This window comes from Micromys minutus (assembly GCF_963924665.1).
Source record: "Micromys minutus genome assembly, chromosome: 21".
NCBI classification, from domain to species: domain Eukaryota; kingdom Metazoa; phylum Chordata; class Mammalia; order Rodentia; family Muridae; genus Micromys; species Micromys minutus.
Genome location: NC_137956.1, coordinates 16,854,933 through 16,871,174, shown reverse-complemented (window position 1 = coordinate 16,871,174; position 16,242 = coordinate 16,854,933). Strand labels below are relative to the sequence as shown.

The 16,242-nt window shown below is 43.8% G+C and overlaps 1 protein-coding gene across 1 annotated transcript in view; it reads right to left on the bottom strand.

Annotated features, from left to right (window-relative positions):
* Nucleotides 1-4,081: 4,081 nt before the first annotated feature.
* The window catches only part of SH3BGRL2 (SH3 domain binding glutamate rich protein like 2), a gene marked incomplete at its 5' end in the record, with an annotated part of 51,035 nt that continues 38,874 nt past the window's right edge, over nucleotides 4,082-16,242 (bottom strand). Inside the window, 2 exons of the mRNA XM_080934446.1 lie at nucleotides 4,082-4,371; nucleotides 6,617-6,697. Coding sequence (XP_080790572.1) covers nucleotides 4,360-4,371; nucleotides 6,617-6,697 — 93 coding nt within the window. The 3' untranslated portion in view covers nucleotides 4,082-4,359. The remainder of the gene's footprint in view (nucleotides 4,372-6,616; nucleotides 6,698-16,242) is intronic.

The following is a 16,242-nucleotide window of genomic DNA, read 5'->3' as shown; positions in this document are numbered from 1 at the left end:
GGTTGTTCATGATTAGTCGTGATAAAAATGTTAGCATTCGGGTGGGAGCTATAAACCGGTGTCATAACTCAAGAGAGCAATCTGTCTCTGTCCTTAAAGCTCACGCCTGCTTTCTGTACAGCGAGCAATGAATGTTACTTAAGGTGTGGCTCCACCTTCGGTGGAGAAGTCTCTTATTTGTACAGGAAGTCAAATGACAGAAATATTCACAGCAATGTTCAACTGTCAACCGGAGAAACAAAATGTTATTCTAGTCACACAGTGAAAAAATGCTTAACAATGAAAGTTTCCATTGCAAGAAGCAAAAAATAAAACCGTACCTGGTTTAATTCTGTTTATTTTTCTTTAAGAATACATACATGGAGACACAACACTAAAGGGCAGGAAGGCAGGCTTTCTATATTCAACAGGGAGAGAGGTCAGGGAAGGACACATGGGGTGCCCTGGGAGAAAGGCAGTAAGGCAGGCAGGAGGCATACGGGGTGACTATTATTACTCTTCATACTTAGTAGATATGTACGTACATAAGCACTGAGTCCATTGCGTGGATAAGATCTAAAAGGTCAGGGTGGTTTAGTAAGAAATAAACCATGAACCTTTCTGAGGAGCTGGACCAGTGCCGACAACTTACCTGGCCTGTCGCCGACGGCGGCCGCAGCGGCTGGTCTCATTTGCGTGCCTCAAGGTGCTCTACTGCTTGGATAGGACCCATCACGTTGAGGGTTTAGTTCATGCTGGCAGAAAAGACAGCCATGCTAATCTGGCCCATGTGTCTAGAACTAGGACGCCCTCCCTTTGGAAGCTGGGTCACAAACAGGCAGGTCTCATGAGCTGTTCTCCTGAGCTGACATATTTCTATCAGCTTAGAGCCTGTTGCTTTTGACCCCCCTTCACTCTCCATCTGTCCTGGAGTTTAAGTTCTGCAACTGTTTCTTGGTGAGTTCAGCCTTAGCCTCTGCCTTTAGAAATATTTTCTTCTGCGTCCAAACGTGGCTCAAAGGAAGCCCAAGTGAGAGAAGTTATGGCCACCTCTGGTGTTTTCTGCAACAGGTATGGGACAAATCGCTAGTGGCTTCGCTGTGCCTGGTAGACACATGATACACCTAGACCAGTGGCTGTAACCTCAGTCCTGGGTGGCCGGAGAGGGCTCTGGTCTCCTCCCAGTGTGCCCAGGCAAAACCACATGCATTCTTCTCAAGTGAGTTGCTGCAGGAGCCTTGTGCCTGTAACAGGTGGGAGCAAAAACTCAGCTTCCTAGTGCCAACAGGAAAGAACCAAGCTAACTCCAGAATATAAGCTGGAAAAGGAGAGACAATGGGAAGAAACAACTCCAGTTTTATAATGCATGTTTTCTGGAATTTATTCTCCTTTAATGTAGAATATAAAATCTGAGATTTCACCAATGCCTTGAGAGACAAACGCAAACAAACTGAGGTAAAAAACAATTACACTGACTGAAGTAGACCCAGACACTTGGGGACAAGTCTATATAAAAGTTATCTCTAGAAAAAAACAAACCCCACAATAAAATCAAACAAAACATAAAAAGCCTTTGGTACCGTTCAATAACAGAAGAAAAACATATTTAGACGGTTAAATTCACACACTATGAAAATGTAAGTGTTGGGTTAACTTTATAAAGCAGAAAAAGGAAGCCCAATATATATTAGCATCTAAGGGCAAAATATTTCTTTCTTCTCCTCTTTGACTTTAACAAACCCCCAGAATTTGGCAAAGTATTTCCGGAACTAAATTGTCTTCTGGTCTGCAGTACTGAGAAGTATGGCACTTCACCAGCACCTGAGGCTCAAACGGCACCATCTGGTGAGCAGCAGCACACTGCCTCTGTCCTCCAAGCCTACAGGAAGGCAACACTATACCTTGAAAGCCGCTGGCATTACAGCCATACCTGCACTTCCTTCCTAGGCTGTGAAGATGGCGGCCACCCAATCTAACGGCAAGCTAACTAAAGGGAGTCAGAAGAGCACTGTTTCAGCAAGTACGTGATCCTAGCACTTGGGAGGCAGAAACAGAAGTGAGGTCCAGGTCTACATAGCAAGACTGTCTCAAACAACAACAAACAGAAAGAGAACGGAAGAAGGAAGCAGAGAAGTCAGACAGACAGGCAGACTGGAAATCACACAAGACCCAGCAAGCTCTACACACACTGTTGTCTGGGAACCATGGACTCCATCCTGGGCTTCTGGACACTAAACAATCTCATTTGTCTTGGCTGACTCCCCAGAAGAATCATGGCAGCAAGAAAAAGATATGCAACTGTGACAGCCATTCTAAGACCATCATCTTATTCAGTGTCACAGTCACAGTAGGTATGGTATGGACAATTAAAGTTATATGACAAATCCTGGTGGCTTTCTCTGTCTCCTCAACATTGTAAGGTTATTGCCCCTACCATCCAAACGTGCTAAGACTTCACTTCACCAAGCTGGTTCTTGGCACTCACTGGCAAGAGTAGACTCAATGCAGGTAAGTGGGCCAATGTAACCTGGGTTGATTTCACAAGACAACTTAAAAATATTCCTCTACTTTAAACAGAAATGTGCCTTGTCAGAAGACTCAGCAAATTCAAGCACAATATCCAGTTAGAGGAGGAATAAAACACCAAACAAAACACAAAGACAAAACCCTAGAAACACCCTGGGATTTATCAAATGGAATCGTATCTGGATCTTGTTTAACACCGATAGTCACTAATACCCACGAGCTGACAGGCTTTCCTGGGAAAGAAAACTGTGCATCAATTATTTGGTCCGTTCATAAAGAAAGCTGCCCTCCTTCCTTCTTACTGCAACAGGACTGCAAAGAGCTCGGCTTCAGCATTTAAAAGACACTGCAGAACGGCCCACATTTTGCAAAACCTGAGGTGGGGTGGCAGAGAGGGCCGTCTGTTTGGTCTTTCTCAAGCATTTCCTTCCCAGAATCAGAGCAAAAGGCCCAGCACCATGTTGCTAGTGCTAGGCAGAGATTCCAGTCAGCCCCTCGTCCTAGTTAAGGCTATCCCTATGTGTGAAATTAACTCCAGCTATGCCAGGACACAGGAAAGTAATCTCCGCTCAGGTGAACTCCAACCTCAGTGTTCAGCAGTGCTCACCCCGAGGGAGCAGGGACTTTACCTCCTAAAGAACCATGCAGGGACATGCTCTCCACAGCCCCTCCTGTCTGTGCTGCTCTGAAATCTCACTGTGCTCCCACATCAAGCAGGAATGTGTGTCTGTGTTATTCTGTGAACTGGACTGAAATCCAAACAAGGAGGGGAGAGGCAAAGGTAGGTGACAGGAGAAGTCACATTAGACAGCAATCCTGGTGTCTTTTTCCTCTGAGTGCAGAGCCTGTGTGTGCTATGCGAATATCCCACCGCTGAGCCCCAGCCCCAGCCCCAGCCCCAGCAGGACTGGCCTCAATGGCTCACAAGATATATCTAAGCAAGCATTTCCTTACTCCAAAAATATAATCCCTTCACAAAATAGAACGAGCAGCTGTTACTTTGGGGAGCTGCATTTAAAAATATATGTGCTCGCGTGTGTGTAAGAAAAATACAAGAGCTGAAAATGCCTTTGCATACTGACAGAGCAAACTATTAACTTACTATATAAGCAGTGCACTTCTTAAAATATATCTCTCGAGTCGTCTTATGTCTCTAGTGAATCTTCCCCCTTGCAAGAGATAAAGAAGGAGACATTTTCCAAAACAGCAATTCTTTTCTGCCCTGTAACTTGGCTGAGATCATTTGATATTGCAATGGTAGTTTTGGAAGCACCTGGAGAAACCTGGAGAATTTATAGGGGTGAAGGTTTTCATTACAGAACAGAGTTGAGAGCATCTAACTTTTCCAGCAGGCGTTAAGTACCAGAGTAGTGACATGCATGACAAGAACCCTCAGAGTCCTTTGTCCAGCATCGCTTTCTTCTTTAGGATTCAATGACGTTACCATCCTGGCAAAATGGAGTCAAGGATGGGATGCAGGCAGCTTAGAGAGGATTGGGTTTCAGCAAGACCAGCTTCTAATGAAACATAGGGCAGGTCCAACATTTTCCCCCTGACAGTGCTACCCAACTATCTGTCAGTCATTAATGAAGCTGACCTATCACAAGGGAGAGCATTTTCAGGTGAGTGAGGCGTCTGTAGACAAATCAGAAAACAAGAGAATCCACCACCGCGGTCCTGATTGGCTCAGAGCAATGCCAATTCCCAAGTCCTTCAAAAACACCTTCTCCAGGTCAAGCGAAGTTACTGATTGTGTGTGTGGCTTTGTCACAGTGATGCATCAGGTAAGCAGGTGAGCGCCAAGTACCAGGGGATGCTCCAAAATGCAACTTCATCGCCTTCTTTTCTCCACCTCTAAGGTTCGGCCTATCACACAGAAGAGGGAAAGGCACAGTCAGTATGCTACGTGGACAAGAACATTTGCCTTTGGCAGTGTTTCTTTAATGTCAGGAACAGATATGAGGCCGGTTATAATGACTCATATGTTACCAATAGGAGTGAGTCGTACTTTTAAGCCAGATCCACCGAAACATGCAAAGAAAAGCTCCAGCTTTCTGTAGCCACTTTTTTTTTTTTTTTTTTTTTTTGGCAGATACATCATAGCTGATGTGCAACCCCTGTGAAAGGGTCACTTGACCCTCCTAAGGGGGTCATGACCCACATATTGAGAACCACTGGTCTAGAGTCTAAAAAGACCAGTTTGCTGAATCTGTGCCTTTGGAGAAAATAAGCACAAAGATGGTGTGAGCACAGTATTTCCTACGAGGTTTTGACACGGCCTAGTGGTTCCTGCCTCTGTAAGGTAATCCTCCTCTCAGGCTTTCCCCACCATACACACTGCCCCAGCCCCCAGTGAGCTGAAGTTTAGTATCTTTGGGTGAAATATTTTATACAAATACTAATTTTCCTAACAAATATTTAAATGTCTGACTTATATAAAAATATTTTAAGAACATGTAAATCCTTTCTGTGTGGGTGTGCCTCTGCTAAAAAAAATAAAAAAATAAAATAAAACAAAAAAAAAAACGTGTGCACAAGAACCACCCACAAGCCATCTGCAGGCTTGCTGAGGTAAAAAGAAAGCAAGTTTGCACAGTGGAGGCTCTGCTGTCCAGGTGCTGCCGCAGGGGTTTATTGTGGGAAGCCTCTGCCAGCCTCCCTCCCACGGGTGCTTCAGACAGTACCTGTCCCAGGCGGCCTCAGAGGACCTGCTCCTTAGAAAGTTTCTACAATGCACTGTAGGTTCAGCTGCAGTAAAGAACACATTAGAATTCAGTCCCAACCTGAGTCACAGCCAAGCCTCAGTTACTATGTATATGAGGATTGTAAGGCACACTGGAAGAGTATCAACATGGTTGGTTCTGGGTAGTAATTTTAATATTCTATTTCATACATATTTACATCTCTATTATCTAAAAAGAAAATAAGCCTAACTTATTTTTCTAGTCACAAAACTAGTCTTTTTAAATGAAATAACCAAACTATTAATTTACTTGGTAAGTATCTTTTTATTTTTAAAGCAAACCTGGTGCTTTATATGGCTGTGAAAATGTACATTATTTCTAAGTCTTTGCATAAGACAGACTTGGGTTCTTCATGTTTTCCAGAAGATACGACTTAAGAAAGAAGCTTTAAGAGCACTCAGATTGGATTAGGAACTGCGGCATCTCTTCCGGGTCTGATCCCAGAGATGCCTCTCCAATGTGGCTCTGCTTCTACCATTTCATAAAGCAGCTGCCCTGTCTTCTGTGGGGCACCCCTCCCAAGCCGGGACCCCAGGGTTCTCTGGTCTCTCCAGTATACAGTACCGGCACTTCTGTGCACATCCCCCCACAGGGTTCCAAAACATCTATGCAAACAGGAGTTGTGCTGTGTATTACTTCAGAAATACCGACAGGAAAGCCCAGTGCTTGGCAGAGGCAAGGAGGGTCTCTGTGAGTTCAAGGCTAGCCCAATCAACATAGTAAGTTCTAAGACAGTCAGACATAGAAAGGCACTGTCTCAAAAGAAACAAAGCCAGGCTTGGTGGCGAATGCCTTTAATTCCAGCATTCAGGAGGCAGAGGCTGGTGATCTCTGTGAGTTCCAGGTTATCCTGGTCTGACAGAGTGCTAGGCCAGCCAGCCCTACACAGAGAAACCGTGTCTCAAAAAACAAAAACAACAACAACAAACAGAAATAAGGACAGGAGAAAGCTGTACATGCTCAGTACAGATGTGTTTTTCTCCCCCAAATATTTTCAATCTGTGACCAAGCAAATCATAAACGTGAAAGGTACATACACAGGGGAAAAACATAATGTGAATTTATATTTTAGATAAAAATTAGCTACCTATTTTGTGACCTTAAATTCCTCTTCATATAATAGGGCTATGAATTAAAAGTGAACTAATATTCTGATTAAAGAGGTTAAAAAATTTGCCCATATTTACTGAAGAGACTGCAAGTTTAGCAGAATAGATAAACTCGCCTCTCACCCATTCGACCCCAGTCCCTATGGTCTGCTCCAGCGGGATAAACTCTGAAGCGAGAGCACAGAGGGCTTACCTACTGTGAATGTCGAAGTGCAGCACAGTGGGTTAGCCTACCTAGAACACACCAGGCTCACCTACCGTGGACGCTGGCCGTGGCTTCAGGCCGAGGAATGAAAAGACTGTGTTGCTTTCCTTCGATTCAAAAAAACTGTCATAGTCCTAGAAAAAGAGGAAAGGAAAATAAAGCCGGTGAGCTATGGCAAGCAATTACTTTTATAGTTGATAATTAAAAAAAATCCTACATGGAAAAAAATGATGTACCATGGCTCTGTCAAGGCCAAGGATAACTTACAGGTACCATTGGGTTCACCATGTTAGAGGTGAAAGGCCCTGTTGTAACGGGTCATTTCTTCTTTTTTTTAATCCAAAATTAGGACAGGATTAAAATTTGGCAACAGAAATAAAGGAGCCAACACTCCTTTCTCCTTGTGTGTCAAACCAGAACTTATCTGTATGCACTCACCCTGACCTTAGATTATGCCCTAGTCAGTAGTAAGGAAATCCACATCTCAATGCCTTGCTTGATACTTTGCTATCCAAGACTTAAATAAATAAATCACTGGTCATCACAAAGTCACACGGTCTGCAGCCATCAGTCTTAGTGGAAGGCTTCTGCTCTGCTTTTGTGGTTTTCTGTGGTTGGGCTCTGAGGAAAGAAACACAGTGCCCAAGTAGGACAGCTACAAAGCGGGGGGAGCTGACCTCTGTCTGCTGCACTGCCTTTCAACATGCTCTGGACAGCATCAGCCCAGGAGGAAACTGGGCATGGCCACATGCATCCTGGTCACTGGGCATGAGCAGAACCAATGTTACTAAGAGGCTCTTAAGAACATCTGAAATCTAAATGAGTCCACAACTTGTAGAGGTTTCATCCTCAGAAAGCCTCATTTGATGAAGAATGTTTGGATTATCCATCTTTGGTTCTGTGGACAGTTCCTACCAGTGAGTCTCATGGCCTCAGATGTAGCTCTGACTCTAACCTGCAGACATCATGGCCCCAGGTTTTACAGTGGTTACTCTGTCACTTATGCACCAAACTGAGGGGTCACATGTCTGTAGAGAATGGCTCAGTATGCTAAGCAGAAGTCTCCCAGGTTAATGGTTTGTCATGCAAATGGCTGATATAAGGACATTGGGCAGGGATAGCATGGGAAAACAGGGAACTGACAGGCTGCATTTTGACAGCTGACTTATGCTGGGTTTTATACAGTGTTACCTGAAATACAAAGGAAGCCGTGTGACGGTTTTGCACAAGGGAATAAAATGACGTCATCAGTTCTTCAACAACACTCAATAGGCATTGGAGCATGTTTCAGAAAGGGAGGGTTGAGAGAAGCAGAGAAAGTTAAGGAGGTAGGTGGTCATGTAGACCAGCAGTGGTGCCAGCCAGGGTCGAGGAGGTAATGGACAGGGGCACAGGCAGGAGACATGTCCAAAGGTAGAAACCAAGGGCTGTTTGTAGATCGGTCATGGAGATGATAGGGAAGGAAGGAGTACAGGGGCTCTTCGCTCTTCCTTGATGGGGAAACTGCTGTTGAGCTGAACACACTGAGTGAGAAACACAAGGCAGTTGACTGCAGCAGACCTTGTTGAGGGGTTGAGGGTTAGAGGTACCAGAACATCACACGTTTTACTAACAAGTTGCCGACCTTGTGTTAGATACCCTTTTGCCAAGCCTTTCACTGAAACGTGAACACTGCTTCACTGATCGGGACTCTGCATCACCTCTGAGAACCCGCTGACAACATCCTGCAGGAAGGAGGGTGAGGGCTACATCCCGGCTGGCTCGAACCCACCCTGTCAGTCATTCCCTGTAGAAAATTCAATGGAGCTGACCCCTGCTCCACGCTCTGCCTCTGCTCTTTGTGCATTCTTTTCTGAGGGCATGGAATTCACTTCCGGCTCTGATCCACGGAAGTACCAAGCTGCTCCCAGCCTTCAGTGCCCAATGTATGCCCCTCAGGAAACAGCACCTCTCTAGTGAGCACTGCAGGTCTTTTCTCTTCCCTCCACTATTTGATACATCCCTCAAGCCTGCTTGCTTTTCTGTATTTGTCTTCAGCAGCCTAACCCCAGCTGGATGCCAACTACAGTACCTCATTATCAGCCCTTGCCTAATCCCACCCATTTCTAACCACTGTCATAGTCTGTCAAGGGACACACTGATTTTAAAATCAGTTTGACCCTACCACCCTGTGGTCACATCTTTTTGAAGACTTCTGGTGCTCATACAGTATGCCTGAGAAACTTAGCAGGACCTTGACGGCCATGCATATCTTGATGGCCTAACCCTTCAGCTAGTGGATTGGTATTCAGAGGCTCAGTCATGGATAATGCTGGGTATAATGTCACCTGTGAGGTCCCAAACCTAACTGACCCTTTATGTCTCTCCAGCTTTCTTCTCTACACCACATGCTACTGAAGTCCATGGAATTACAGACTCCTGGGAAATTATGCAGACTCCTATGGCACAGCCATGGGAGTTGCTGGAGGCAGACTGAAGCTAGACCCGGGAGTCAGCTCTACCTGGGTGTGTTGTGGTTGCACATGACCACTGGAACAGCTGGCCACTTCCTTCTTTCTGCTTTTGGAAGAGGTTGGTGGCAACGTGGAAGCATTGCATAATCAAGCAAAAGGACGGGCGAGGGGATTCATTGTTTAATACTTCAAGTTACAACCTTCATAAACCCCAAAATGATCACCATTCCCCTAACCACAACTTAAATGTAAAACAAACCTTCGCACAATTTCCAAAAACACCTAAAAACAGTTAGAGGTAGGAAGAACAAGCAACAGTATCAATAACCATTTATCCACACTGAAATGGAGCTGTCCTCACAAGCATTAGTCACCCACAAAGGTATATGTTTATCAGATATTTAGAATTCTCAGGATAATATTTCTAACTTATAAAAAGAAAAAAAAAAATCCTAAACTATGTCTTCACAAAAATGATAAGCATTGTTCCTTTTTTCCCCCCAAATTTTTTTTATTGGATATTCTCTGCATTTACATTTTAGATGTTATCCCTTTCCCACAATCCCATCCCTCTCTCCCTCCCATTGCCTCCATGAAGATGCTCCCTCTCCCAACCTCCCCCTCCCACCTCATTGCCTTGGCATTTCCTTACATGGGAAAAATGAGCCTTCACTGGACCAAAGGCCTCTCCTTCAATTGATGTCAGACAATGCTATCCTCTGCTGCATATGCACCTGGAGCCATGGGCCTCTCCATGTGCACTCATTGGTTGGTGTTTTAGTTCCTGGGAGCTCTGGAGGGTTTGGTTGGTTGATAGTGTTGTTCTTCCCATGGGGTTGCAAACCCTTTTACCTCCTTCAGTCCTTTCTCTAAGTCCTTCATTGGGGTCCCCATATTCAGTCCGATGGTTAGCTGCAAGCATCCTCAACTGTATCAGTATGGCGCTAGCAGAGCCTCTGAGGAGGCATCCATATCAGGTTCTTGCCACTAAGCACTTCTTGGCATCAGCAATAGTGGATAAACATGATTCTTATTTAATCAACTTTTAGTTCAATGCCATGTAATTGTGGCTTGGGGCATAGGGTGGGTTTCTGGCCTGAAAAGTACTGAACTCCGATTCCTAAGCAGAGTTTAGAAGTTTTCATTTAGATAACTAACCCCCTAAGAGAAAGTGACAAATATCCAAGTTAATTAAAAAGTAGAACAGTGCTCTATTTATTACAATTGTGTACGTGTCATGTGTAGATGTGGAGGAGGTGTGGCCATGCCAGAGCACCTGAGGAAAGTCAGAGGGAGAACAACTCTTGGGCACAACTTCAGGGACCGAATGCCAGGTGTTAGGCCTGCATGGTCACCAGGCTTTCTAGACCTGCCTAGCCATATAGACAGCTCAGACAGTAATTCTTAAAGTCAGTATCTGCCCAGTGCTGGACACATTCCAGATTGCTTATAAAACCTATGTCAAGTTGGTGGATCAATTGTGTTTGTTAATTATTGACTACTATGTCATGTGTTAGCATTTTGCCTGTTCTGAAACAGTATAAAAACATTTGCTTTCTGACATTCAAAGGCTTTTGAGAGTACTGCCAAATCCTAAAGTATGAAAAAAAATAAATATGTTTTTGGTCATGTTTAGATAGTAAGTTATTGAAAATTAAAAAGCCAGAACATTTGAATTGTTTAATATGTCTTTCAAACTTAAACAGCATAATTTTAAATCATTTAAGAAAAACACAGTCATTGAATTTTTAAAATAATTTTCTCTTAAAATATAGCTTCTTATAGTATGATCTTAGGCCATATGTTCTAATAAGGGAAAAGTAGTTTATGTTTTCTTATCAAATGCGTTTCATTTGCCAAACTTTAAATATATATATATATATATATATATATGTATGTGTGTATGCGTGCGCATACATATGTGTGTGTTTATGTGTGGGTGTATGTATGTGTGTGCTTTTATGTGTCAGACTTCCTCCCAAAGGTGAAAAGTATCATGGTTTACAAATCCACACAAGGCCTCTAAAACAGACCCACTGATTCCCTACAGTTAAAGGCGCTCTTTGAAGCTGCTGTCTGTAAATAAACTCTGCAGACTGCACTGCATGTTGCAGAATAATCTGCTCTGTGACTTCAGGCTATAAAGATCAGTTAATACTGACTCTGCAAAGGGCACAGAAATCACATTCCAAGTGAACGCGCTTCGTTTCATCAGCCGATACATTTTCATTACAGTTAGGACAAAGAATGGAAGAAAAGTCACCTCTTCTGATGGCAATAGCTAGAGAAGGAAAAACAGCCTGGGCTTCACAGATCAAGCATAACTGGACACTTGTCACCCACCAGGGGGATGGTTTCCTAAATGCTCTTAAGAAGAGGAAGTCTAAAGAGCCATGGAGGAATTTAAAGAAATGCAGGGGTAAAGGAAAAAGACTCAGGTAGCCTATACTTCTGTTTGCGGTCAAGTGAAAACCGTTGTTGGAGACATTTAGAGGCCTGTGATAAAATCTGCAGCAGGCAGCATTAACAATAGCCTCATTCTTCCACAAAGCCCAGGAAAGAACATTACCCTCATACTCTGATTGGACTATTATGAACTAGGAAGGCACTGGAGACAAAGATCTTTAAGTTCTTTGCCTTTTCAGTGCTCCTTAAGAGAGTGGTTAGGAACTTTGAAAGGCTGTGTGGCCTCCCCCAAGTCAGCTAATGACAAATAAGAGATAGAGCCATATTTTTTCCACATGCCAAGGGCATAGGCAAATAGAGGGCTGCTGGAAACAACATATGGGCAAGGAAACGGAAGCAGCAATCAGTCTACAGAAGTCAAAGAAAAAGTGGGCTTATCCAAATGCAAGAAAAAAAAATTAAAACAACCCTCTACCCACTGATGGTCACTGGAACTGCTGGTGTTTAATACAGGTGGAGGCTCCTGCTTACATTTTCTCTCAAGCCTGAGGGTAGCCTCCAAGCAGAATTGTGACTAAGGGTTGTTAATGCCATATTCTATTTTATGAAACTTTGATGTTGGAGAAAAAAAATAGCTGGCAGATCCAATCTTAGCAGGGTGGATAGGTAAGTTACAGCCATCTCAACGCAGCCCCAGTCAGCAATTCTATGCCAGACACTAAGGAGGTTCAGCTCTGAAATCATGTTTAATACTTCTGACCACACTGGTTCAGGATACAGTGTAGACATGCGAGTCACCAACTCTCTTGTCTGGATGCCATCTGAAAAGAGGAGGGGCAGAGTCAACATGAGAGTTATGCTTAGGAAGGCAACCAGCAATAAATCACCACCTAGAATGTATAGCAAGTACAACTGGACTGGTAGAGAAAACACTGGGAAAAACTAAATCCCAAAGAACAGAGGTGGAGGGCAGCCTTCTGCAGAGACTGAGTCTCAGAGGCTAACAGTGCTTGTGGAAAGAGATGCTGGAAAGACCAAAGCAGCATGAGCTGTGCCTGCAAATGCTGGGGGCAGTCCATCTGTCCTGTGCTGCTGGAAGACTGGGATTCTCTGAAGAACATGTACTGAGGCTCCTGAAGTGGAAAGGCCAGCTGGTCACTCTGTGCACCCCGGACACACAGAGATGGAAAGGCTTGTCCTGAAAGGTAACTCTGGTCTTCACGACGTAATAAACTCTCTTTTGTTAGCAGTCCAGAGGGTCCAACCCCTTCTACAATCTCCTTTGCTCTCCGACCCAAAGCAAACAGGTCTGTGAAAGACTCAGGGTTAGGGAAAGAGGGAGAGGCAACACCCTGGCTCCTAAAAGAAAAAGTAAAAAACTAACAGCCAGGATCAATGCTGGGAATTACAAGCCACAGGGAAAATCATGATACTGTGTACTTCGATCAATATCCTTGGGAAGATTTAAGATGCTATATCCATAAAAGAGGAATGAGACATTATTTTTAAAGGAGAAATAAAACAATGCCAAGGGGTTACTAGAAATTAAATCTTATTGCTAAATACAAAATGTAAAAACACAGTGATGTAGAGCTGAAAACAAAAATTACATCCAGCTAGTGACCTAGAAAATAAACTTAAGAATACACGCTTGCATACACAGAACAGCATCAAGATCAAGAGGTACACTTAGTAGTTCATTTGTTTGTTCCTTCCTTCCTTTTTTAGGCACGACCACTGAACAGATAAAACTAAATCCTGCAGGCAAACAAGAAAAGAATGAAGAGAGTCAAAGAAATATGAAAACGTCCCCAAAGGAGGGGATTAATGTTCCAACTGAAAGTCCTACCGATTGCTCAATACAAAGTTCTCGGGCAGCAGATTCCACAAATCAGGAAGCAAACAAGCAAAAAACCTCAAAGGTAAAGCTTCCAGAGACAGAACTAAGCCAAGCTAAAGAACTCAGTCCAGCAGAGGAGAACACCTCAGAAGCCAAGAGAGAACAAACCAACAAAGACACAGACCTGAAAGTCCCCGAGAGAGGTAGACCAGTAGACCAACCTAAGAATCTACTTTAGCACACATGGTTCTTCTAACTGGAGAAGGAAATACAGAAAATGAAGTTGCCTGTCTTGATAGAATATAGTTTTAAATCTAGAATTCCATGGCCAATAATTATCCAGTAAAAATAAAAGTTTTAAAAAAACAATTAGAATATTTACAAGATCGGAGTATTGTGCTATGAGAATATTTTTTTCAGACAGAAGTCTAAGCAAATATCAAGAAATATAAGAAAAAGTAACTTCCTCTCATCTTCACCAAAGTGGGAGCGGGTTTTGTTATGACGAGAATTCCTTGATCCTGATTCGTGTCATTCTCTGTAAGCTTTGAGGACTTAGTGAGGGAGGATTACACGTCCTTCCCCGTGGCTGTTCACACTGCTAAACAGCTTTGGAAAACAGTTCTTACAGAACTGCATCAGCGTACGACACACTGATGCAGCAGGTTCTTCCCCGGGAGAGCGTGGAACCAACTGCAGCAGCAGCAGCAGCACAAAGGCATGCTTACATATCAAAATGGAGGAATGAGGGACTAAGAAAGCCAATTTCCCTCCCTTCCAAAGAGAAAAATAAATACCACCCAACTCTTAAAATCAAAGGATATGGATGGGTGCATGCAGCACAGATAGAAAAAGCAGAAAACGGGGAGGCAAAGCTTCCTGAGGAGGTGGCACCTAGGCTTTGCCCTGGAGGGAGCCTATGGGGGAAGAGGACAGGAAGGAGCTTTCCTTTCTGTTCTCATAAGCAGGCTTTGATGTCTCAACTGATGTTAATGTGACCCTACTGTCTGCGCAGTTCTACTTTCTTCCCTGCCTTTGGTTGAAGATGGCTCAGAAGAATTATGTGCACAGAAAGGAAGCTGCCTGTCTGGACACGAGTCCAGATGACTGCCAGCACGGGTGGCCTCAAACTTGCAGGACGGAGGCTCTTGACATTCATGGCTCGGTTCAGCATCTTCGTGACAGTCACATCGCAGGGACTCATCGCCGCATGGTGTTGAGGCAAACATCCCAATGAGGTGAAAAATTAAACATTTATAGAGCAGAGTAGAAACTACAGTAGGAAAAGGGAAAGCTGAAGGGAATGCCAACAGCAGTGGAGTGACAGGAAGCAATGAGAACCCCCATCAGGTCCTCCACCATCCTCCGTGGAGTGAAGCCAAGCAGCGGAGGGAGAAGACCCTCCTCGGCTAGATAACTTGTCTTTCCCAGATGGTGCTGTGGTAAGCAGGATCTTACAATAACATAAAGCTTGCCGGGAAAATACGTGTGAGATAGATGAGTGTCTCAGGTGGAGATTTTAATGGATTTCACTGTAAAAGTTTACAAGCAGGTTCAGTCAACTTGCTTTTTAATGCATTTGGCTTTGAGCTTTACAAAATGGAAATGCAACCTGGTCTTGCAAAGACACTGTACTTGAGAACCATGGTTGCTGTAGACAGAGCTGTGCTCCACTGTGGTCAGTGCAGGCTCACATCCCACCCTCCACCAGACAGTCACCTCGTCAGGCTCAAACAATCTCAGGTAACAGTTACCTCAATACCCAAGGCAGTGTGTGGGAAGGAGGCCATAGTGGGCCAAGTCACTGACACAAACTGGGCAAGAGTCTACCATCCCTGATTGGTTAGCAATGTGCCCACGCCTATGCATATATTTAACATTATAAATACCATCTATAAAGTGTTTTTTAAAAAGCCAGCAAATTTTAAACTTTAATGGAGGGAGCACCCTCTCAGAGGCAAAGGGGAGGAGGAATGGGATGAGGAACTGTGGGAGAGGGACCGAGAGGAGAGACCAAGAACTTGAATGCAAATAAATAAAATAATAAATAAACAAATAAATAAATACCCTTTAAACTGTCTAGTGGAACAGGCCAACTTGTCTGTATCTCAGGCAGCCTGTTCTTTGTCCTTGGGACCCGACATGAATAGAGGGCTTTACTCCTGAGTAACTAGCACTTTACATCCACTCCATATTCCCGCCGTCAACAGATGCCTGACTCCCATGAATATGTCTTGACTTCTGAATGCTATCGTGTCTCATTCCTTGATGGTTAAGCCATAAACTGATTACTGTGATTTTAATCCTGAAGGAATTTCTAAGTGCTAGTTTTCTACAAAAGGAAAAAAATGAATTCAGCAAAGCTGCATGGCACAAAAAATCAGCACAAAAATGTGGGCAGCATTTGTACACACTAACAGTCATCTGCACCTGTGTATACAGTCATCTGTACCTATGCATACAGTCATCTGCATTTGTATACAGTCATCTTCATCTGTGTACAGTCAGCTGCAGTTCTACACACTAACAGTCAGCTGCACCTGTGTATATACTAACAGTCAGCTGCATTTGTATACAGTCATCTGCACCTATGCATACATACAGCTACAGTTCTACACACTAACAGTCAGCTGCAGTTCTACACACTAACAGTCATCTGCACCTGTGTACAGTCAGCTGCACTTGTGTACACAATTAGCTGTATTTATACACAGAAATAGTAGGCTGTATTTCTACACACTGGCAACCATCATCCATATTTCTACACAGAAGAAAATGGAGGGCTGGAAAATAAGGCTGAGAATAGTCTCAGAAGAAGGCAGTATTTCCTAATGCACCGAGCCAGGAAGATGAAGACTTGAACACTGAAAATGATAATACGTGTTGGAAGCAGAGACACAGTAACTGTAAATTCTATGTCCGCAGGTTGGAACACTTAATTTTGTTAAGGTGTGACTGCTACCCACTGGGAACTACCAAT